This window comes from Cinclus cinclus, chromosome 2 (assembly GCF_963662255.1).
Source record: "Cinclus cinclus chromosome 2, bCinCin1.1, whole genome shotgun sequence".
NCBI classification, from domain to species: domain Eukaryota; kingdom Metazoa; phylum Chordata; class Aves; order Passeriformes; family Cinclidae; genus Cinclus; species Cinclus cinclus.
In genome coordinates this window covers 86284468-86309866 of record NC_085047.1, presented here as the reverse complement: position 1 = coordinate 86309866, position 25399 = coordinate 86284468, and the positions used below count along the sequence as shown (strand labels likewise).

General features: G+C 39.0%; 1 protein-coding gene across 1 annotated transcript in view; it reads right to left on the bottom strand.

Moving 5' to 3' along the window:
• The window catches only part of ATP10A (ATPase phospholipid transporting 10A (putative)), a 110342-nt gene that overhangs the window by 62079 nt on the left and 22864 nt on the right, over window positions 1-25399 (bottom strand). The window contains exon 2 of the mRNA XM_062514949.1: window positions 5289-5493. Coding sequence (XP_062370933.1) covers window positions 5289-5493 — 205 coding nt within the window. The remainder of the gene's footprint in view (window positions 1-5288; window positions 5494-25399) is intronic.

Below are 25399 nucleotides of genomic sequence, written 5' to 3'. Positions count from 1 at the left end.
CTAAACCTGTTTAATCATGCTAGTAATAAGTTTGTTTTGAATGAAGTTCTACTTTTAGGAGAAAATGAGAAGGAAAAAATTGCATCTCCTACCTCCACCAGCCCCCACAGGGATACATGCACCTTCTCACAGGGGATGGAAGCTGCTACATTTAGCTCAGCTTTCAGCTGAACTGAAGTTTTCCACATAAACATCCAGGACAGGGGCAGTGGTTAATAAACCATAAGCTGCTCCAGAATCCACAGTGAGTCTTTGTGGATTTTGTTAAAAGGCATACTGAGTAAAAACAGTGAAGCACGGAAATGTAAATGTTTTTCATGAGTCTAGATTCATACTATCAAAATATCCTAAATCACGTTTATGAAATCTGAAAGGGAGTTTTGAGCTCTTGCAGCCCGAGCTGCATCTGCTTATCCACTCTCTGAAGAGCGGCTGACATGACGTCTCAGATGGATGAAAAACATTCCATAAGCAACTGCAGAGGGTGTGGTGGCACGGCAGCTTGCAGAGCAGCACAGAAAACACATTGATTCCTCCTGCTTACCGTGTCTCCTATTAGATCCAACACACCAGAAATGGCTGCTGTGACTCGGCAGCAGTGAGGATGTGTTTGAAATTAGAAGGAAATTGCCAGAATACCTACAGAGAGGTGGTTTGGTTTTTGTTTTTTGTTTGGGTTTTTTTGTTTTATTTTTTTTTCCCCCAAGAGATGTTTACTGGTCATGGCTAACACTGTTAGACCACAAACAGTGGGGTTTAGCCCAGTGCTTTCTCCTAGCTGCACTTGCCAGTGACTCGGGCTGCACACATGGATCTGATCAGTATTTCAGGGTGAAGACAGTCCACTATGCTGTTTGTTTTAGAGATACAGCATGAAGAAGTGTGTTTCTGGATATTTTAAACATTTCTAACACATCCTGTTGCTGTAGTAGCAGAATAACAAGAACACAGTATTTAAAGTCTCGGTGGAAAAAATGTCAAGGCCTTTGTAAAATCTCCTGTTTTCTTTTATTCTTTTTTAATCTACTCACTGAGTGATTTTCTTTTTTCTTGACTATTTTGAGTCCACAACAACAAGGTATAATTCAAACTGGTATCTTCAGAAATGGAAGCCAGAGGAATATATCAGTGACTCTTCTCACACCTTGTGCATTGATAAGGTGTAGAATCACTTACACAAAGTACAGGCCTATGTCTGACAGATTGCATTCATTAACAAACATGCAAACCTAACAAGCAGTATGTTCCCAGTGTACTATAAATTACTCAGACAATTCAAACCAGCACTAAAATAAGCAGTATTTATGGTCACTTGCACTATAAAGGAAAACAGTTTCCTGGAATTCACAAGTGGGGAGATGCAATCCAAGCACAAAAATGCTGCTCCTGGACTTTTTGAGCATATGTTCAGAGTAAAATAATGCCTGCAAAGCACCAGAGACAAGGATACAGAAAAACTTCTATAATTTCTTATTGCTTCTTTAAGAGTCAGGCTAAAAAGGTATCAGAATGCTACTTTTCTGAACAAAGGTTTGCAAGAGGGAGACTATAAGGCCTTTTCCTCTCTGAGACTATGGACCTTATATGCTGCTACTGATGAAAAGAAACACACGAAGATCCTTCAGAGGATGCTGGAGGAACAGCAGCCTTTCCAGAGAACAATTGTACCCAACATAACAGTGCTGGCCTTGCTGGCCTTTGGAGAAAATGTAGTGGCCAGCACGCACGCCACTTCAGTGACCCCAGATTGGCAACCAGGCTCTCTCTGAGAGCTCAGCACAGACCTGCAGGGCTGTAAATTGTGTGGGTGCGCACAGGGCAGGAACAGAATCAAGAAAGCATCTTAAAACAACAGTTCCTGCTGCCACCCCCACTCCATTCCCATGCCCAGCTGAGTGACAGGTATAGAAATAGCTATCCTTCACTGACCTGTTTCACAGGCATGTGCTCCAGAGTTATCAGTTAGCTCATATATGAAGCACAGACAAGCCAACTTTCGTAAAATTTTCTTTTAAGAACTTTGATATACTGATACAGAGACATTATTCAAAGACAGCTATTAATAGCTGATACTCTGAAAAGAAGCTTCCAAAAAATCTCCTTTTTGTCCTGTGATAAGCCACATGACAAGGGACGTCATTCTGTCAGGGAGGTGGGGAAAGTGTTTAGCAGTGTGGGAAAGAGAGGGTCAGGACTACATAATTTGTTTGTTTTCCTGCTTGAACACAGGGCTGCATGATGACATAGAACCAAACAGCTATAAACATAACAGAATTGCTCTGAGCAGTGTTAACACAAAAATATAAAAGTATTCTCAGTCAATGCATGAATAGGTTGGGATGCAGGTCTTGTAAGAGACTTGGGAATAAGCTACTCTGAGGCTTGGCAAAAGGAGGATTAACACTAGGTGCAAGAAAATGTTGGCCATCCGAAGTATTTAATGAGATCTAACAATAAGCTCTCTCCAGTTGTGACAGCTTAAGACATATCCAGTTAGGAACTGAACTTCAGTCCAACAGATAGGCATCACCTCCTTATTCCATGCTACTTGGCTGTGGTCCTACTATTCATCCAACATTTTCCAAACACCTCCCTCTATCCCACTGCCAAATGTCTCTCAGCAAGGCAATACCTTCAAGAATTAGTAAGAGCCTATCCCTGCAAGTACGGAGTGTGAAAGCTAATGCTGCTGCATGAATTAACAATATGCTTAGAGAGATTTTGGCCACAACTTTCATGAGGATGGCAAGTATTCTGCTGGATAACATATGGGGTGTCGTTACAGAGAGGTTCTGTGATGCTGCAGCTGCTGAAGACTTCTTACTTGCAAGTGAGCACTTTGACTACAACTTAGTTGATGTAGGAACCGAGGCTTGGATATTTCCTGCCTTCTCAGCTATTTTAAGAGAGGGGAGTTAATCACATGTGGTTTTCTTACAAGCTCTCTTTCAATACTTGACTCCTTGAGGGCCAGTCCTGTTTTCATTGTAATGAATGAGCTTTTTGTCACTGACCTCAGTTTAACCCCTGACAATTTACTATGGACCTCACAGCTATTGTAGCTTGGCACCTTGTGATCTGAAATTTATTTTTTAAAAATATTTATCCACATTTTTCTGAGCACACTTCTGAGACAGAAAAGTTCCATAATGATCTTATGATACAGAGAACCAAGATATGGAAGGAGGATGCGCTGGAAATCCAAAGCGTCCTAGGTGTCTACAAAACTGACTGCAAGTATCTACACAACTAATTTCCCCAGTAAAGCAGGGTATACTGAGCAAGCCATGCCACATATATAGTGATGTGCTTGGCACACAGAGCTAGCTATGCTTCCCTAGGCAGGAACTGTTTCCTTAGCCTTCTTCCTCAATGAGGCCCAGTTCAGTCTTTGATAATCTTTAACACATTTGAGGAGGAAATGGCACTGCCATTCATTTCCACACAACAGTCTAAAGGTTACAGGTCTTGCCAAACTGTACAAAGCCCAGAGCTGAAGTCTTTAGCTGCCTGGTTTGGATCAGCAATTTAAACCTCATAGGGTATGCCAAACATAATGTTGCCAGGGTACTCCCTCCTGGTTTTCCTCCTGTGTTAATGCATGCATGAGATTGCTGGTTGAAGACACAGAAGTGACCCCACAACTAATGGGCTCAGGCACACATCTAGGTGCCACAGCTCACAGGAGCAGGTCAGTCTGTAGGGTTGGCAGGTGTCGTCAGCCTGATAGCTCCCAGGAATGCTGAATCACTACTCTGCTCCCAGGGAGCTGGGGATCCCAAGACAGTATAAGAGACTCCTTCAGGCAGCAAGGGTCTTGAAAGCCAGTTTTCTGATAATTTGTAGTTGGACATATTGATTCCTTTCACCATGTTTACCAGCACCTAATGATGTATGTCCAGTGACCTCAGATCACAGAAATCCAGCCATCTCCTTTGGATGAGTGTAGGACATGGTGCCTTCCCTTGGAGACAGAGCTGGAATGTGCCCTTAGCTTATAACTATACCCACAAATGCAAAAACACACCTGTGTTCAGTTGAGATGAGATCTTCAGTTTTTGTCCTACAAAATGTACCTGAAGTCGCATAAGAAGTCTGTGTTGGCAGAAAACTGTGATACATCATCTAAGCACCTCCCTGAAGCTCTATCCGCTGGGAAAGATTTCCTCTCAGCAGGAACAGGATGGGAGGTTTGAGTAGCAATTCAATTAACTTTGAAACAATAAGAATTTTTGAAACATTTGGCCTGTAGCTGATTGAGCTTGTTGCCACCATGGTAGGTGCTATGTCATGTCTAAATTCTGTGGAAATCACTAATCATTAAACAAGTCCTTATCTCACGTTTTTACAAGCTATTTAGAGGAAAGGACTACCTACCATAAATAATTATTTGGAAGGCACAGTGACTTTTATCCTGTTGGTTGGATAATAACTTCATTAATGCTGGTCTTTCTCAGTACAACCACAGGCTTCTGTAGTTACCTTTGACAACAGTGGTAAGGGTAACAGCTCCCATTGTTTACAGAATCCCTCAAATTAGAAGTACTAGTAGGACAACCAATGTAGCTGAATTCTAAAAAACAGGGTTTTTTCCTGACAAATATCAGAAGCTGGAGTTAGCTGGTAAGAGGGATGGGAAAGGAGGGCATACAAATAAATACTATTTCAATAACATCATTAAAGCAAGTAAAACTTCAGGTAATTTCCTCTAATTCTGCTGACAGTAAATGATCTGGATTATGTTTTGTTTCCAAATAGGGCTGTCGGGGAGAGATAAGCACACTGAGAGAGCAGTGAAACAGTTTTTGAGCAGATACCTCCAGAATGAATGCTTGTTGTCCTTTTAAATCTTACAAGTTTTAAAGCTCCAAGTGCTGGAGGGATATTCTGCAACACAGAGTTTTAGGCAGATTCATAAATGAAACTGATCTGGTTTGCAGGCAGGAAAAGTACATGTTTATATTTAAGTATCTTCTCCTTGGGCAGTTAAAATGTGTTTTCAAGAATCCAGCTACAATAGAAGCTACTAAAATCCTCCAACATTTTCCAACCACACACAATTGCCCCAAATAATTTCTATTCAGATTCAGGGAAAAACGATGGTAAAACTTCTGGTACTATGATGAGGTCAGTTGTTGGCAAGTGCTAGCATTTTAATGACAACCATAACAGTAGTTCATCAGCAGTACTAGATCAAGCAGATTTAACTGGTGTGGAGTGTATTGGTAACCAGCTACTTACTTGGAAGAAATTCTTATCTTAAATGCGAGTTAGGAATGGAGACTTACCAGCTCTAAGAACCTCCTCACCACCTGTCTTTGTTTTAAGTTAGTTTCACCATCCAGGTTGGCTGTTTCTATGTGGCACAGCCCGTCAGGATCACTTGAGGAGAGCAGCAATATGTCAGCAGGTATAATTTCATTACAGCGAAGCTGCACAAAGTCTCCGACTTTCACTTCTTTCCAGTATCTGCTTATATATTTCTTCTCATTTCTGAAAAAAAAAAGGAAAAAACAGGGCATATTCAAGAATTTAATGAAAAAAAAATGCACAGGCAGACATGTTTCTGATAAATGTGGTTTGATTTATAACAGGAGCACCTGTTACAGGAGCGCCTTTGGAAGGTACTCAGGAACTCTCAAGTTACTCTGAGAAAACTCAATGCAGAGTGCCAAGAGGCAATTTCTCAGTGACTCAGAACCAGGTCTGAGTTACCAAGACCCTCTTTTAAGATCCAGAGGAAAACATGTTGATGTCACACTTGACTAAGCAGAGTAAACAGGAGCTTCACACCTTTGTGAAAAGGAGTCACTTTTAGGGCAAGAGAGAAAACTAGAACAAGTCTGGGGGAAGGACATCTGCTTGGAATGGCTCCTGACTGTTCTCCCTCATGTGCCACCCTCTGATGCACCTTCACATAGCTTCCCCTTGTTCCCTTCTTCCATCAGGGACAAATTCTGTGTACTGTTGCATGTCATAGCTGGACAAAGATCCCTAACTGAGAGGAATTTCCACTATTCATAACTAAACCTACAAGGACATGCTGTGTGGTAAAATGCAATCCTAACTATTCTACTGGGAAAGGACACTGTAATTTCTTTCAAGTATTTCTGTGCTATTCTCATTCTAGCTGAAGTGCTGTCTGTTACATAGCTAACTCCTGCGTAGCTCCTGCTTCTGAACCTTTCATTTTGGAGTATAAACACTAAATCTCTCTAGCTTTAAAGGTAATGCTTGTTTGCTACTTTTCTAGTTTTTAACTTAAAAAACTTTAACTGACTGCTTAACTAATTTTAGCTAGAATTCCAGATTTTAGTTTCACAGCAGGCACAGACTCACGTGCTTTCTTGGCGTTTATGGAAAGTGATTTATTCTGCTTTGATTTTGAAAGGAATCAATTTCATAACAGCCCCAGTATTGACTTGTTAAAATACCTCCTGAAAATGGGAAGCTAACACACTGATACTTTTGTAAGCCATTAGAAGGTCTTCTGATCTGTGAGGACCAAGACAATTGTCAATGCTGCCACTGTCACCAGAGACCATCTCCTGGGACTGCAATTTAACTGGCAAAATGGGATTCTGATGATGGGTGGAGAGAGGTAGTGGAAGCTGTTTTATGTTGTTTAAAGTGCATTATTTCAAAAAACATCACTTTCAGCAGTAATGTGAATAAATTAGTAGCAAAGTAGAAACAGCCAAGTCCTGACAATGTTGTTATTTTGGAGTTATTGATAGTTATACCTTCACTGGTGTTAGAGGAATTATAACTTAATTGGCATTTATTAATATATTTAACCAAAATCCTGAACAATAAAGGGTCGGGTGTCAGATTAGGTTTTATCCCCAGAATGTCTTCATTGCCTTTTCATAACATCCAGTTTATAAGGGAAAGAATCAAAAATATGGCTGTGATTTCTATTTGGATACAACCTGAAAAGGATTAGTATGAACCAAGTGCAAATCATGATAATCTAACAAAGGCAGGTAATACACCTACTAGGTGCCAAAATTACACATTTTATTCATACTCAGGCTGAAACAAACATTTAGCTTTCTCTGCTAATGAGTATGAATTGCTTTGAAACCCAGTGTGCCATAATACAGGACAAATTACCGCACTGCAGATCTGAAGGGTTTGTTAGCTCTGCAATCTGTAACACCAAATCCCTTTACATGTGTCTGTTGTTTTTCATCCTTTTTAATTTAACTGTGAAACTGGGAGATGTACAAATGCATGTACAAGGAGCAGCAGTACAAAAGCACGATCAGGATAAAAATAGCAAGTAGTCCCATACTATACTATAAGCACTACTATTTTTTTATTTAATTTCTATTGTTCGAAAAGAATTGCTATTTTAGCATTTCCTCATCCCTCACATGCTTAGCAACTGCCACAACTATATACACGGTGGCAGGAAGGGTGGATAACAAGCAACACAAGGCCAAATGGTTCTGCTGGAATAAATGAAGTTGTTCAGCCTGGAAAAGAGAAGACTGCAGGGAGACCTTATTGTGGTCTTTCAATATAAAAAGGGGATTTAAAAAGACAATTATTACCAGTGCTGGTAGCCACAGGACAAGAGGTAATGGTTTTAAACTGAAAAAAAAAGATAGGTTTAGATGAAACATCCAGGAGAAATTTCTTATGGTGAGGCTGCTGGGGCACTGGAACAGGTTGCCCAGTCAAGCTGTGGATGCCCCATCCCTAGAAGTGTTTGAAATGGGGCTTTGAGCAGCCTGATATATTGAAGAGTGTCCCTGCTCCTGGCAGGAGTATTGTACTAAGCAATTTTTAAAGATCCTTATCAAGCCAAACCATACTATAATTCAATAAATCTATGAATGTAAGACCTCGTGGACATGCACCAGGGTCCCAGGGCACAGCCCCCTACATTAGGCACACGGGAACAATTTGGCTCTATATTATACTTGATCAGCTCTTTGCTAACAAGGGTCAATAATGGATGAAAAATTACTGTCTTCATGGAAAATTACTTCATAATCCTCTTTAAATTGGGCTGCTCTGTGTCCTCTAGCAGAGCTCTGAACTGAGACTTGTCTCACTGCAGCCAGTGAGTATTCACTGCAAGGCTTCTCTGCAGAATATGGCACTGTCTTCACATGAGGTGGTTCAGAAACCCATTTGGGACATCTGATGAATACATCAGGCTCTCTGAAGCTTTCCTTTAACATGCTCAGCCTAGTCCTCTGAACATGCAGGTTCTCACCTCCAGAAAGCCATCATATTCTGTAGCCAGTACAAACACACCAAATGACCCCACTGATAAGGTTAAGCTTTTCCCATTGATTCTGCAGAGATAGGACTTTGTTGTCCAAGTTTTATATTACCTACTAAATGTTTATTCTTGGTATTATATTGTGCCAGTAAAGTTATATAATAGAGAGAGTTAGAAAAAACAGACTTTCTATAAGAGAAGGAGCTCAAAAGGATAGCAGTCCTCTGCAGTCTCAGTACAGGGCTTCTGTGGTGGTGCATCCCCAACCCCTCTTGGGGTCTGCTCTACCTCCTCAAGCCTGCTCTAAAATTTCAGTAATTCTAATTAGGTCTTGGCTTTTGTGTAATGAGTTGGGCAGTGAAATGTCCCTTGAACATACCAGGAACCCTTGCATGGCTAAGGTGGAGTGGCACTGTTCATATCAGAGACATGTGCTGTCTGACCAAGGAGAGCAATGAGAAATAATCAGTCATCCCCTTAATAGCCTTGGAACATTATCCACCTGAATCATAACCCCAGTGAAACTGGGCTTTTGAATAATTTCAGTAATTATTGAATTGGGTTACAGTCAGGATGGAAATAGACTAATGAAAAAAATGCCACTCATCTTGTGACCCTATAAACGTTGGGCCTAAGTGAGGCCCTTTGAGTTCTACCAGAGCAGGGCAGGCTGTACCAGCAGGCCCCTAAGAGTGGGATTCCACTCAGAGCTTGCAAACTATCAAACTGCAGTATTCAGAGGACTGTCTCCAAAAGCTGATGAGCTGGCATGGGCTGACACCCCCAGTCCTTGACATTCAAGCCTCTCCCATCGAGAAATGCCAAGACATGCAATGTGAGTAATTCACTGACCCTCCAGTGAAACAAAGTGGAATTTTTAACAAGTACCTTTGTGCATATATATAAATATATACACACATGCATCTTTGTGTCTGTGTGCATGCACATGTGAATTAATTTAAACACCCTTCAGATAACTCAGTTACTATTTTGATTTAAAGTTAATCCAATTTAATCACTTTGTAAATATTAAATTAGTCAATTACTGCGTGCTGCTAAACCCTTTAGACATAAACCACTGCCCAGGTCTGAAGCAAAGACTGCTCAGACTCAGCCACACCTAAGCGGCATCTGAAGTTTAGAAAGCAAATATCCTTTAGATATCCCATGGATGAATGCTGAGATGAGGTTTGGATTGAGTTGCACTTAGGTTCCATCAGAAGTTTAGAAAGCAAGGGGTTCCACTCTCTAACTCATGACCCAACAGGGAAATCTCCCTTACCCCATGTATTCTTACCCTGGCCCTTGAGTAAATCATGCAAAATTCATTATAATTCTACTTTCCCTGTATGCTTCATCTCTGTAATAGAGTAAACCTTGCCATTAAACTCATTTAAATAATGCTTTCACAAATTTATATTAAAACTTACTTTTGGTAATACCTTTGATTATTAGTCTTGGAGTGGCCTAAACCACTCATTTGTGGCAGCTGCAGGCACCGTTTGAAAGGGATTTGTTAATAAAAGCTTTTGGCAAGTTTACTTAAACATCATCAACCCTCCTGGAATATTTTGCTGAAAGGCTCAAAGAGTTCTAGCAGGAACACAGGAATGGGAGGCACCATTTCAGCGAGTGCAGTCCCCTACAATGGTCACAGGATACCATGATACAGATATCTAGCCCAGAAGCTAACACCCCACAACTCTAGTTCTACCTGCACTCATTTATCAGGAGCCTGAAAATCCCATTTTATTACCTACAATATCCTTAAGGCTGATGCTACAAGAAATGAATGCTGCAAACCATGATGAACCACAGGAAGAGGTCAGAGATACTAAATCTTTCAAGCTTGGAGAGTTAGATAAAAGTCCTACAAATCAATATGCTGCCATGAACTGATGCCATTCTGCAAAAGGAACAGATATTGTTGTTATTCTCTAGTAAAATCCCGATGATGTACTATTAATTTCAGAGAGCTATGCCCAGTTACTGTAACATGTTCTGTTGAGCTCAAATATTAAAAGCATGCATCCTCCTGCACACAATCTAGTCTTTATCAATACACTGGCACACGAAGAATGTATCCATCAGCTGTGGTTTAAACCCACGGTTACATATATCTTCATGCTTATCTCTGCCACAATTGGATGTAGAACTTTCCAGTGCTTTCACTTTTCTGAGCATATTGTTACAGTCAAACGTTGAAAGAAATCTAAATATGAGTAGCTGAAAAGTCAGCTGATACAGCTGCATTGACATCAACACTTCTGTTAACCAACAGCAAATGTGGCCCTGGCAGGAGTCAAACTGCAATGCTAAATTGCCACTACCCTGGCATATCTGCTCTTTAATATACATACAAGAAGTCTGAAATATCCTTTCAAGTGTATGAACACAAAGAAAAATACTTTTTTTGCTTTTAAAAGTTTGTATTAGTCTACCATTACTCTATTGCTTATTTGGCCAATGCTCTGTTTTGAAGCAGAACAGCCTACAGGTTTGTGCCAAATTTGAGACTGACTTTGGTTAGCAGCAAAACTGCTACTTTGTTCAGCAAAAACTAAATAAACCAAAGCCATTGCTGATTTTTTTTTAAAGTCAGTTTCTAATTTAGAAACACAGAAACTCATAAAGGACATTTTCTTTTCATATTAGTTATGCTTTTTCTTCTTCTGGTTTCCTTTGCGACATGAGCTGATAAAAGATCATGCTCATAATTTTGCTTTCTGGAAATGTGGACACCACTTGATATCTACAAAAGGCTGAAGATTTTCAAACTGTCTCTCCTCAGTAATTACAGAAATAATTGTTTACTTCTTTTGAATGTATTTTAATTTTTTTTGCATAAGTAATTATTAAAAATTACTTAAGATAACATACATACATGTATATATTAATAAACTTAAGATAAAATATATCTTGTCTTTTCTCTAAAATTTCTTTTTTCAAGTTTGGGAAAATTATCATAAGCAATACTTGGCAAAGAAATACGAAGGCCATGCAGCTGTAATCTGTTCCACTTGTGTAAGGTCTGCATCCTAGAAATTTTAGCCATAAAATTGAGAGGATGGGGACTATTAGGTAATCATTTCTTACTTCCTGTGCTTCTCTACTGACAAAATTACAGTTAATGAGTGGCAATGGCTGATGCAAGGTTTGCTCCATCAGATCCAGTGGCTGGGGCACCCATGCTTCTATGCAGTGCTGCCCTAGCTTAGTCCCAGCACAGGCTCCCACATTCACCTCAGCAGGGCTTGTAAAACACATGTACCAGAAGATTGGAAGACGTTCTCTTCTACTTTTTGGGGCGTTCAGCCTGTTTGACTTGGCTTATAGAGCATAACCCTTCCTACATACCTTCCAGCTGCAACCCAGAGGTTTTCAAGCCTCTCAAAACATCCAGATAAAATGTCATTTCCCAGTCCAAGCCCATCCGCTAACCTGCTTTTGAAGTAACAATTGTCTTTACTTCAAAAGAAATCTGACTCCTTTGCCTTCCCTGCCAGCTGAGGTTGGCCAGTAGGATTTTAAAGAAACAGCAAGAAATTAAGTCTTGCAGAAGATGAAAAGCCCTCCACAAAAGACAGTCAAAGAGCCGTTGTGCATGTACAAAGCTTACTTTGTATCTGTTCTTGATGTCAGCCGGGTCCTTCCTTTTCATCTCAGGAGGCAGAAATAGATTGGGGTAGTCCAAAAGAATGATTAAGGTACATCTCTGCTCCCAGTGATTTGAAATATGTTCCAATCAATTGCCTACAAATGCTGTGATAAATCTTCTGCTTAGGTATGAGTATGAGCTAACTAAAAAAAAACTTGGGAGCTTATTAGCAGGACCCAAACAAAGCAGCAACTTCTGAAGGAGAACCTCAAACTAATGCAAACACAGAAGAGTCACTTCAGGCCGCACTATCTTTAGGGAGGCTCCATCATCTAGCTATTTCTCCATAGGTCCTTTATGCTCATACAGTTTTCCCAAATCATCTGTCCTTTCTGAAGATCTGTTCTTTTGCCTGGTCTGAAGCCTTCACCTTCAGTCCCCCACCTCCCCTCCCAAGACGTGCTGGTGTAGAGAGGGCTCCCACTAAGGGAGCCCACATCACTCTATGAACACTTCAGTGGCAAGCAGAGATGTTGCAAAATTCATCACAAGCTACAAAACAAGAGCTGATGAACAGCACTAAATATGTGAACAAAACTGCAGCGTTATAACCAGTATCAATTAAGACTTGAAAACTATGGGTGCAGCATATCTCAGAGTTTAAAAACAAGAGCTATCTGTGAGACCAAGGCATACATTGCACAAAGCCCGAACATGTCAAGTATCTATGGAAACATGTTAAGAACCATTTGGGTACAATTACAATGTTACAGCAAAATGAAGGAAAAACATGTAGCATAAGTAAATGCCAAAGGAGGTTACATAATGCCCAGAGTATGTCTCCATTCCACCACAAATGATAACATCTGTTTCTATGAAAATAAATCACAAAGAGACTCTGATACTGATCAGACAAAACAGATTAGTAGAGTGTGTTTTTGAGAAACACTGAAGAGAATGAAATCTCTCCATAACTGAAGTTTTTATATAGACTCCATAATCTTCACATTATTTTAGGGGCATTATTTTCATGCACTTCAAAAATTTCTTTTTTCTTTTTGAGGATTAGCACATGCCAATGTATGTTACAGTTGCTAGAAGCAAATCTGTGCAAATAGCGATGATGAGGCATAAAGGTGCCTTTTATCAAATTGATACATTCTGAAAATTGCTAATTTTTCTGCTACTAGTGAAACTTGCTATGAAAATGTACCCAGGAAACCTCAACGATTCAGGTTTATAATGTGGAAGTAGTAATTTAACTTCTCTTGGCAGTGTCATCTCCATTATACCTCATGTTGAAAGAAACCTCACTATTGTTAACTATAATGAAACATTTACTACCCAGAATAAATGATTTTTCAGCCAAGAAACTTGTTGTGAAAACAACATGAAACACAAATGCAGAACATGTAATGAAACTTTATACAAACTGAAGAAAGAAAAAGCTGTCTTCTAGAACTTGATTTTAAAACAAGTCTGTTGCAGAGACATCTAGTATTAAGGATTCTGTAAGTGGTATGATTCTCAACCTCTTATGTTTGCTGCCAAAAGTGCTAAAAAAAGTCCCATCACTCTCCCAGTGAATATATATATTGGGAGAGAAGAATATCAGTTGCTTTATATACAGCAGGACAGATAGATCATGGTTAGTATTGAGGCTTTCTAAATGGTATCACATAAGGAGGTGGAAGTGGAAGAACGGCTTGAATGTGGCCTGGCTCACAGCCAGGTAAGAGTCTCATCCTGATTTTCCACCAGAACCATCACAGATATTAACATTGAATATTTCCATTAAAGTGCTGCTCCAAGCCACTGCAAAAAGACTCAGCAGAGCTTGGTGCTCTGCAAACAGAGAAGAAGAAATAATGCCTTGCTGAAGGGAACCCACTGAAATCATAGATACTTTATGACACAAAGCTCCTGAATCTGTGCCTGCTGCCTAAACAATTAAAGAAAAAGCAGGAACTCTTCCTAGTGTGAACTTAGGTGCCAAATTTTGGTAAGATACAAGCTCCATTCAGGAGCTTTCCAGGGTCCTTGTCCTTTAAATGAATAATTAATGGCTTGAGGAGACTTAGGAATACTGTCTGAGTGTCTAAAATTCAGGTATGAGACAGATGAAAAAATCTGGTGTACTAAATCCTCCTTTTGGTGCTTCCCCACTACATTTAAGGCAATGCAATCAGATGACCATTCCAAGGGAGCTCTTTATATCTTAAAGGTACATTTCAAAAGGGAAATTAGGCATGGCTCTGCACATTTGTTGAGGAAAATCCCATTCTCTGAGAGTTTTAAACACATGAGTGGAAATTTTATTCTTTCTCATTCCTCTTGCTCTGCACATCTGCCTCATTTAATCTCAGGACAGCTTGACCCAGGACATAAAAAAAGCATTGATATACTCACTAGGTATTCACAAAAAGCCATTCGTAAAGAGCTTCTAAAGACAAGAACTTCTTAAGAAGTGCAACAATTTTTATTTGAAAAAAATATTCCAGTTCTTTTAAATAAACATGTAAAAACTGAAATTATTTTTATCAATGCTAATTGCATGCACAGTCCTGATGGAGTTCTTCACTGATACTCATTTAGGAAGACTATTTTTCTGTATGTAACTGTACCATACATCTCCTTTAAAACTCTAAAGGCCACTCTTTACCTAATCACTGCAATAAAGCACTCTGGAACTTAATACAGTTTGGCTATTTAATGTTAACAAGAAGATTAATAATTCATCATTTTCACATTTAATAGGTAAAACTAACATCTCAGACTCATACAAGTGTTCAACCTTCTCCAGGTACTCCTAAAACTATTAAGTCCTACATCTTCCTTCCAGTTCTGTTATTGTCTGGGCAACATCCATCCGTGACATCCATCTCATTTGGATGTTCTCACCTGTTTTCATCCGGACAATCTAAAGTACAGGTTGAGGGCAAAAAAAATATTGTGTACCAGCTGAGATCTCAGTGGGCTCCAGGATGCAATGCTTACATTCAGAACAACTGAGATTGTTTTCCATATTGTTGCCTCAGAGCTTCTTCTGGCAGCAGTTCCAGAAATTAGCTTTAGCCCATACACCAGACCTTGCAATTACAGTGCCACACATTAATTAAACTGCTTAAAAATTAAACTGCTTAAAGAACTGGTATTATCAAAAGAAAAATTAAAAAAAATTAAAAAAAAAAAGAGAAGGAAAAAGAAAGAAAGAAACTCTTGGCTGTAATATTACTGGAATAATCTTGCAGAAGAAAATTCTAGATACTACTATATATTTGCAGAACAGTTTTTTTGCTATGAGGTAGGACTTAGCAGAAAAGTACGAGACTGTGTAATATGTGGGTTACCAATTTTCAAGGATATTAGAAACATGTATTGGTGCACTTACTTGTCAATTAACGAGAATTATATTTAACTGCAGAGTTACTAAGAAATTCCTTTCCACTGTCTGATGAGGATTTAGACTGAATAAACAGGAAAACCTCAAACTCAGGCACACTCAGGAACACTTATGTTGACACCAAAGTGTACAAAGGGAGATTTGAGGTGCTATCCTGGATAAAATTGTGTTCTGTCTCCACATCCATTCAGTTAGAAGACTGCACCAAACACCTCCAGGCAGGTACAACAAAGAGGGCAGTTTAACCAGGCAATTGTGGATGCCTACTGGCTATCAGGCAAAGCAAACTGGAACACTTCTGTGTGCTTCTAATGGTGATGGAGGGGAGGTTTGGCAGCATTTGTAGGCAAACGTTGACCTTACCTTGAATGCCGACTTGCAAATGGAAGAGGTCCCAGAATAGTCAGAAGTCAGACAAAATATATATCTCAACAGCATCTGGCAAACTTTCGTTGATCAGATGCTGCACGCTGCTTTTGGAGCCCTGGCACAGGTATGACTGGCTGTCCTACACCCCAAGACAAATTCCCAGTAGGGTGAGGTATAACTTTGCTTGTGAGCCACTGCTCTTGCCCCATCATACTAATGTCCTCCTAACTAGCTACGGCTCAGCAGAAAGCAGGGCAGCAAGTCTGTGGCAACTGAGTTCTCAGAAGTCTCTTCCTAATCTGGAGAAACAGAACAGATGGCTAAGGACCTGAAATATGAACATAAAGATCTTTCTTTTAAAGCTTTTTTTTATTATTAACATTTACTATTATTATCTCTTCTTTGCTGCTATTTTTCCATGCAGTTTCTTACACACAAGAGCTATGAGACTTCTCAGAAAAGACATCTCTACTGTGCTGACTGAACCAAACATGGAAGAGCAGCAGGTTCCTGCAGTGCTCTCACTAGTGCTCGCACTGGTAGCTAGAGAGCTGCCTGACATTTTAAATTTAGCTCTATGAAGTCACTGTGTGAGAAGAAAGATGCTGAGGTTCTGGAGCATGTCCAGAGAAGAGCAATGGAGTTGATGAGGGCTCTGGAGCACAGGTAGATAAGAAGATGCTGAGAGACCTGGGGTTGTTTAGTCTCAAGAAAGCAAGGCTCAGAAGGAACTAATTGCTCTCTATAACCCCCTGAAAGGACGTTGTAGCCAGGTGAGTGTTGTCCTCTTCTCCCAGGAAGCCAGAGACAGGACAAGAGGAAATGGCCTCAAGCTGTGCCAGGGAAGTCTTAGGTTGGTTGTTCAATAAGATTGGTTCACTGAAAGGGTGGTTAGGCATCCGAACCGGCTTCTCAGGGAAGTGTAGAGTCACCATCCCTGGAGATGCAGATGTGGCACTTGGAGACATGTCATGTTTAGTGATGGACTTGGCAGTGCTACAGTTGGGACTCAATAATCTTAGACGTCTTTTCCAACCTAAAGGATTCTATGATGAATCCCTGGTCAGATGCATAACAACTGTAATCCCCTGATCTGAAGCAGAAACATCTCCAGCATCAGTACATTCTCAAGAGGGAAGGAGCACTAAAAGACTACAACTCAGAAGAATCCTAATTTGTCCATGTAGCTGGCAGAGAATAGGTCTTAACTTGTACTTCAGGCTGATCTGAGAAGCACAGTTGAAGTTTTAAATGTAGTGACTTATCTTAGGCTGTATCTGGCCAATCTTTCTGTGTTCAGCTGCTCTCATAGGTTATACAGCCTATATTTACATTTCTGGATCACTGCTTGCCCAAACAAGACAAGAATACAAATGCAAGGAAAAGCAAACAGCCTCAGGCTCTATCATAGCACTAAGACATGTTTAAATTAGCATATTGTTGTCAAAACAAAATTTAAAAATCTGAAAATCCCTAAAATTCTGGTATAAAATAATAACAAGGTATTTCCCAAAAACATTTCTTAATGACAATCATTAAAGTCCCATCTAAACTGGGTCCTAGGAGCACTTCCCAACAGTCCTACCTGAGTACACAGACTGGGTTGGATCCTACATTTGATTGAAATCTGGGTGTGTGTAAGCCTCGACTTGATATGCTCTAACGCAATTTGAATTCAGCCTTATATGAGGCCATCTTACAGAAATTCACAGAATATAAAAATGTTCCTCACGTCCATCAAAGAAGAATTAGAAGACCAAACTCCATGCAAATCGTATGCAGTGATATGAATCCTTGAAGGTTTGAGTCAAAACAAGTATGCCTAAGATGCAAATTTTATATTGGAAATTCTTGGTGAAAGTAAATAATAGAGATATTGAAGAAATGAGAAGCAGGAAATGTAAAATCCTACTATTCAAAGGAAATGTAGGCTGCCTTTAGTAGCATTTGAGTAGTTCAGATTCAAATAGACTGATACTGCAGGTATCTACATATAAAAAAATAAGGAAAAAATCATTTAAAGCTTTTAATGTCAACTTGACTATGTTTTTACACTACCTTCTGCTTCCTCTGAATTAAAGATGATGGTCCTCATTTCATTAATATTTCAAACTTACTGTAGCCAGTCAATGAGTGCAGTTGAATTTGAAATACTAAGCTAGAATAATACTTTCCGCAATAAAGTCTTCACAAAGAGAAATGTAGTACTTTCCTGTTCCACTGATTTACAATCCCAATGACTATGAATTATGTACCTCATAATTCCAATGGCATTATGAGATACAGTCAGCTCACGCAGACAGTGCATCTCAACCTGTTAGCATAGTTCTTCAGAGACCTTGTAATTATAGAGTTCTGCAGGAAAGCATGTCATCTTTGCCACTTGTCCACAACTTCTGAACTATCATCAATAAAAAAGCTAATTTATGAGGAACAACACACCATCAGTACAAATTTTGATAGCCCATTTCCATCACTTTACCAGACAATACATTTTCAAAATGAAGTGTATATTACCATAATAATTTCCACCATAATTATCCATACTTATAAAAAATCATTGTCAGTTATAACCCAAATATTTTCAAGAGCTTTTTAGTTGACAGATATGTACATATTGTACATATTTAAACAAAAAGCTTATAAATATACTCTTCATCACTACTGCTCTATTACAAAGAAATAGTGTCATTTGTGAACACTGTTTCACAGGAACTCTTTTAAAATTAATTTTGAAGAATTTAAAATCTAAGCAGGCCAACTAATAGGAATAGAGATTGTCCTTTGTTTCTTTTTACACGAAAGGTTACCTCATCAAGCTCAGTCTTTCTTGGAAATGACTGAATAATTTGTTGGCAAATATTGTTCCCACATTTAGAGAAACATTAAAAAAATCCAATTTTCATGCATGATTTTCACTTATTGTTCACTCAACTCCAAAACCAGGCTACAAATCTTGGCCCAAATTCAGAAACACATCAAAACAGATGTCTAAACTCAGGCAGAAAAGCACTCTTTTTGGCCAAACTCCAGAATGACAACTTCTCTGTAGTTCACATTCATACCTTCCTTGAGGGAAAAATGATAAAACACTGAAATTCAATATTCTAGGGGGGAAAAAAAATAAATTTCAAGGTCTTTACTGCAGCCAGAAGAAGAAAATGAATGACTTGAAACACCCGGAAACTGAGCTTAGAGCAAGCAGTTTCAAAGAGACTGTTTATTGAAAGGGTTTGAATCATGGAAGGGGAACAGGCAGCCTAAAAGAGGTGCTAAAAGAGACCCAGAGACCTGAAGCACCTCAGCAAGTGGCAGTCACTCTGGTCATAGATAGAAAAAACAGTATTTGGCACTCTGGCAGACAGAGACCAAAACGTTTGTGTCACAACCTCTAAGCAGAAGCTAGTTTAAAGATGAGAGTACTTGTTCTAAATTTGAACTTCAGTCTGATCTCAAAATATGGTATTCCAAATTAAATCAGTCTAGTCCTGCAGATAAAAGTTGTGGACCTACTAAAAGAAATTTTTACCCACAACCCTTCCTCACCAGTTTGAAAGAAATTCAAAAGAAATTAAAATATTTGAATCTCAACTTTTTAGATCTGGCACATGATCGTTATCATATCTGTTACACAAAGTTGTAACTGAGGGTTATTTTCCACTTTTAACCCCATCCTAAAAAAACCACAACTTAAATGTGTGCCTTTCTTTCTCCCCCTCAAGCAAACTCTTATCAAGACATTCACTTCCAGTATTTTCTCCATGCTTTCTCCATAATTGTTTTGTTTGCTCCTTCTTTATCTGCAGCAATTAATGGCTTTGAACGCAATGGCTCCTCATTGCTGCATCCAGTTGAGTGCTAAATCCTCTCCAAAACACCTTCCTCCCTCCTTATCTAGTGTTTGCTATATCTCTGTAGACAGTGATTTTATCTTGTTAGCACCTTATGATCGATTATGTATATATTTTTTTCAGGAGTCCTCTAGCGGATAAAACACTTTTCCAGACATTAAGCGGATTGCATTTAGCTCCTATAACTGTGAGGTTAACTAAGGAGAAGCCTTTGTAAGGAAGACACCCCAGCCTGTAAAATTCCTAAAAGTAAAAGTCATGGTTGCAATCTCCTCGTGATGTGGATCTTACTCATGAGAGGAAAATAATTTTTTATCTGCAGGCACTAACTCAGAGCAAGCTGCTTTGTAAACGCACAGCACAAATTCTGAAAATGCTTTCCCGGCTACCCTCAACACAATCCATTTCTTGTGTAAACATATGTCAAGAGTTACTTCTGCCACCAGGACAGAAATCCAGTCTAGACACGTTCCAAAATACATCAGGTCAGTCTTTCAGCATGCTACTGGCTTGTGTGCTGCCTGCATCTTTGTCTGTCTATGGAGGCAAAAGCCATATGCCACTGGCACTTTCAGAAACCCCTGACAATATAAGTTGTGACATCAGAGCAAGAGTGTGGCATGAGAAAGATGTATAAATTCTTCAGGGTTAATCTATCTAAATTTTTTTTATGTAATCAAAACAAGTATGTTTCCTTGACATTTTTAGACTTATATTCATTTATTCTGCATAAAAATAAGCAGAATGTTTTATGAAGCATTTGAAAGAATCTTTAGTTATTTTTTGTTTAAGATGAGTTAAAAAAGATTGTTGTTGGCCCAAAACCTTGTTTGAGAGCTCTACATACAGAGCATCATTTTCCTTCATCTTTTCAAACAACACACAGCAGAAACAGTGACATGATCTTAATCTGGGTGGAAAAATGCTGTAGGCAGCTCCAAATTCCTCCTGTGACTACAGAGCATACCTTCAAAAAATCCAACCTGATAAATTCTAAAAACAAAAGCAAATCGCTGAGTTATGAAAGGGTTAAAGGGCTTTTCACATACATATTCATTTCTAACATACAGTTAGAAATATGTTCTTACAGTTCTAAGAACATATTAATGACAGGAATATTTAGATTCTGGAGACTATCAAATGGACCATTAGAAAGGGAGCAAAGAGGTTTTGGAGCGGGTGCTACTGCCCATATGCTGCTCCACTGCAGCTGGCAACCCACTGGAGAAGACCAGACCACTTTTTGTAATGTAGGGTTAGTCTGAGGCAGCACCAAATGGGAGTCCTGCAAGAAACTCCATTTGATACTTAGTGCAATGAAGCCACCACTGGGAAAGGTACCTGTGGAATCAAACCAGTAGTTAAAATGCAACTACTTTTCAATTCAGACTAAAAGAGGGCTTCTAATCCTACCTTTAGCCCTGGACTAGGAAGAATGAAGAATTTCTCTCCTTTCTTACCATCTCTGCATCAATAAGCAGATCCCTTCCAGGAGAGGTCGATACCTTTCTAGGAGAACTCTGATTTTACACATAAGTCTCAGACACTGATGAGGAGACAGACAGCAGAAGAGTCTGCTAGATGGGAACAGAGAAAAGAGAAGTGTATGAGAATTGAGAAGAGGCACATGAGATACACACAGAAGAGAGAAGTGTGAGGTATACATAGAGGAAAGTGTAAAGAAGGTTAAAATCAGAAAGGGACCTACTGGCCACTTGAAAACTTAGAGGAAGGGTTATTAAGGAAATCACTTGACTTAAACAAGATCACAGAAGTTCTGGTTTAGGAAAAAAATCAGTCCAGTTTGAAAGTGGGGAGAAACTAAGGCTGGTTAGTAATAAAATATTATCTCTGTAACTCCACTTTTGCTGGGGACTTCTGAGCTATATTGCTAAGCCTGCAGAACAGGGCAGTACTGTGCAGCTCTGTTTTCTGGATCTGTTGTTAGTTTTTGAGACCCTACCAATTTGTGGGCCACAATGGTCTTTGGAGATGTAGACTGTGAAATAAATTTACATCTGAAGATATGTTGAGGACTGTACTTTTGAAGTGACTTTCATCCAAGCTGACAGGAGACATTAAAGACAACCTCAATGGACTATTCACATTCAGTTTCATATACAGGGCATATTTTCAGAGAGAGGCTGAAGCAAAATGTACTTTACTGTCAATGTTGCAAAGACTCACCTCCGAGCAGAGAGATTTGTGCAGTTACTCCCAAGAAACACAAGAAGGTGAAAGAGATTTCTCTATTTGTGTCTTTCACAGCCAGCCTTAGTTCACTCAGTAAAGCATCTTTAGTTCGGTACATTTAATGATACATAAAAGTAAAGGAAACAGGAATAACTGTGCCCAGTATGTACAATAAATCCTATCACACTTTGTTATCAATCATACTTTTACTTCCACATCAGTTCAATTGGGAAACATTACAGAAAATTTATAGATCCAGTTTTCCTGCTTTGATTTACAATGAATTTGAATGTATTTTTAATCAATCTGGAAACTGAGGATGGTGAGAAAAAGTCTTACCAAAGGATAGAAGTAACACTATATAATCCATAGACTGGGATTTTATAATTAATAGTTTATCAGTAGGGTACTTCTTCTTAGAGTGAATTTTTTTCTAAAGAAATCCAGCAATCAAAACCAAGATGAGGCTGTATCATTTTAGTTGATCAGCCCAGATACAGTAGTCTCTGTGTATCCTTTAATCCTTAACAGAGATGAAAGCAAATCATGGCAGCATATGGAAAAGCAGGGATCCAGCAGGATCCCATTCCTTTGTCTTTTCACATGTGCACACTGATAGCTATCTTTGAGTTAGAATGCCTCAAATGATTTAACCTTGCAGTGGAATGAATGTTCTGTACTCGGCTTAACCACCTGAAACTTCAGTGCTGAACTCAGCAGAGCTCTTTCAGCTGACAGCTACCCATAAAGTTATCCAGTATATAGCTGGACTCAGGTACTTGGCACTCAGGCTGGATTCAGTAACTCCCCAGCAAAGCATTACAAGATATTTCAAGCCACACAAGTCCAGACTGGACTGCAAAACCTGCTTGTACTGTGTTAATTTATTTGAGCTAGCATACACTTACACTGCTTAAGAATGAAAGGTTTTAAATATGGGTGTGGGACTCTGGCAGTCTTATGTTTATTACAGACTGTGAATCTGTCCAGCAGAGCACTAAAACTGAGAGAGCCTTTGCCAAATTCAAGCATCTACCAGCTACAGAAGTGTCAAAGTACTGACAGACTGTGGTTGGAACTGACTGGTTCACCTAAACCAGAACAAGCTGTGTTTGGCACAAGGCTAAAACCATCATCATCTGAAATCCATAGAAAATTACCAAAAATGACACCTTGTTTTCTAAAACCAAGAAGCTCATGATATAGTAGAAAATAATCAAAGTTGCCAGATCATAAAACACTGGAACAAAGTATTTTAAAATCATGTAATCTCACTTTAAACAAATTTGTGTAAGTAGGTTTGCATATTCTCTCCAGGTAGCAGGTCTCCCTGTCCAAAAAACACCTGGGACATTTTAATGATCTTGCCATCATTTTGTTTTAATGGAAACTTGTCTTAAAGGCTTCCTGATAGACACAATGTCTGTATGTCAACAGAGGATAGAATACCATCTCTAAGTATCACTAGATCTATTATTCCTACTCTAACAAAACCTATTCCATATAGCTCAGAAAGTACAAAAAGGTGTGTTCCTCCAAGGCTGATCAATTACTTTGACCAAATCTAAGAAATTAGCCAAAATTCAGTAATAATGTCTACAATTTATGGAGGTAAAATCTCTGATTTCTTTACACTAAAAACCTATGGCTCATTTTATACAAAGATATTCAATAATTTCTTCAAGCAGAATCATATGCTATTTTTAAAAAAATAGCATAGTGGAAAAACGAGAAAAGATGTAATTGTCTGCAGACTGTGACTAATTTAACTGTTAACATGTCTCATTCAACTCTGTGCCAAAAGTAGATGACTTAGCAAGGTTACCATGTATGTCTAGACTAATAAATACCTGTGAATAAAACTACTGATTGTCTTGTACTGATTATTATTTGATAGTGTCTGGCCAATTTTTAAGTAAAAAAATTTTTGCTGTAGTCTTTGAGAAACTGGAGTTTATGTAAAGATGTGAACTATTATTGTGGTCAAAGTGACGTGTGTTAACTTAAGTGACATGATGAGAGATGTGAGTCTAGATTTTGTTACCAATAATAGAGTATACAGATACACTCAAAATCTTCACTTTTTTAAAAATTTTGAGTTTGGCTGGGGTTTTTTCAGTTTAAAAAAAGACTTGTGTACTATGAGTTTCAAAATTTGCAATCTTATTTTTAGGGTGATGGTATAACACATCAAGAAGTACATTAAATGTCAAAATGAATAACAACATCAAAAGAATCACAGACTTTTCAAAGAGTTTCATGTCAAAATTCTCACTGATGACAACTGCAGATTTTTGGCTGACCTCTCCAGCATTAAACAACTGCAGAAAAACACCTGCAAGGACGTAATTCTAAATGTGATTGCATTTCCAAAACCTTTTAAATACAAAAAGAAAAGACAGCACTTAGAAGTCTGACTAAGTGCTGTCATCAATATAGTATTTCACAAAAGCTTTCTGAAAATGTTACTTTTAATAGCATCAGGTGTAAAGAGCAGTGTAATATGGCTTATAAATTACTGGAAGGGCTATTGACACAGGTTAATAATAAATGACAGCATATGCAGTAGAAAGAGAGAGAGTCACTGAGGAATGCCTGCTAACTTCTATCTGCTTTATTACACAGCATAGCCATGTTAAATTAAACTGATGGTTTTATTAGCACTAGGCTGTATTGAGTCTGGTTTTAAGACAGCTCCCTCATTTCAGTTCTCCCATTTCAGAGAGGGGTTCTTCATTAAGTGCTTGCAGAAAGAGGCAAGATGCTCAGGTTAAGTACAAGACTTCCAATCACTTTAATCAGCTCTGAAGAACCCCTCTCCTGAAAAAACCTCTGAAAATTATGCACAGGAAGAAGAAATTAAATAAGCTCCTAAATACAACACATAAGCATGGACTTGCAGACTATATATGGAAGAGGGCTGTGATATCCACTGGCCATGTCATGGGTGTAGATGAGGACACAGAGATTAGGATATGAGAACACACCAAAGCACGTGTCCCACTCACACAAGACGAATGTGTGGATGGCAATGCTACCTTTAAACACAGCAGATGAAGGTCAGCACAAGTTGTAGCTAAACACAGAGATTATTCCATCATAGCAGGGATTTCTATTCCTCTGACTGCTCTGCAGTTTGAAATATTGCCAGGGACCTCAGCAGTCCCTGGAATGAAAGGGATGAGAATCTGGGCAGAGTTCAGAGAACACAAACATGCAAAGATCTTTATTAGGAAATATAAAAATAACTAAGTTGCACAGTGCATTCAAATAATTTGCAGAGGTGTGATAGCCTTACAAATATTGCGAGCTGTTAAGTGAAAGAGGGAAAGCATTTTAAGTGTGGTACAAAGAGGCATAGAGCAAAAGAATGAAAATCCATTCAGACAAACATCTGCTGCATCTGGGCAGCAAATACACAAGTACAATCTACTAGACTGAGACTACAAGATCAGGATGACTATTGTCCCCAAGCAACACTACACCCACACACACTGATACAAACTTTATTCACACTTGAGATAGGGGACGGCTGGATAGCCCCATGGCTCATCCTGAGCACTAGCACAGCAGTGGAACTTCATGTTTGCCTTGTGCTGCTTTAGAAATACAGGCCTTTGCCTGCTCTAAGTACAGCTGGGGCAAATTGAATGGCTCTGCAGTTCACCGCAGACAGCTCACCACTGCCTTCCTGTAAGAAGTGACTGATCATCACTGCAATTGCTGGAACAACTGCTGCTTCTTAG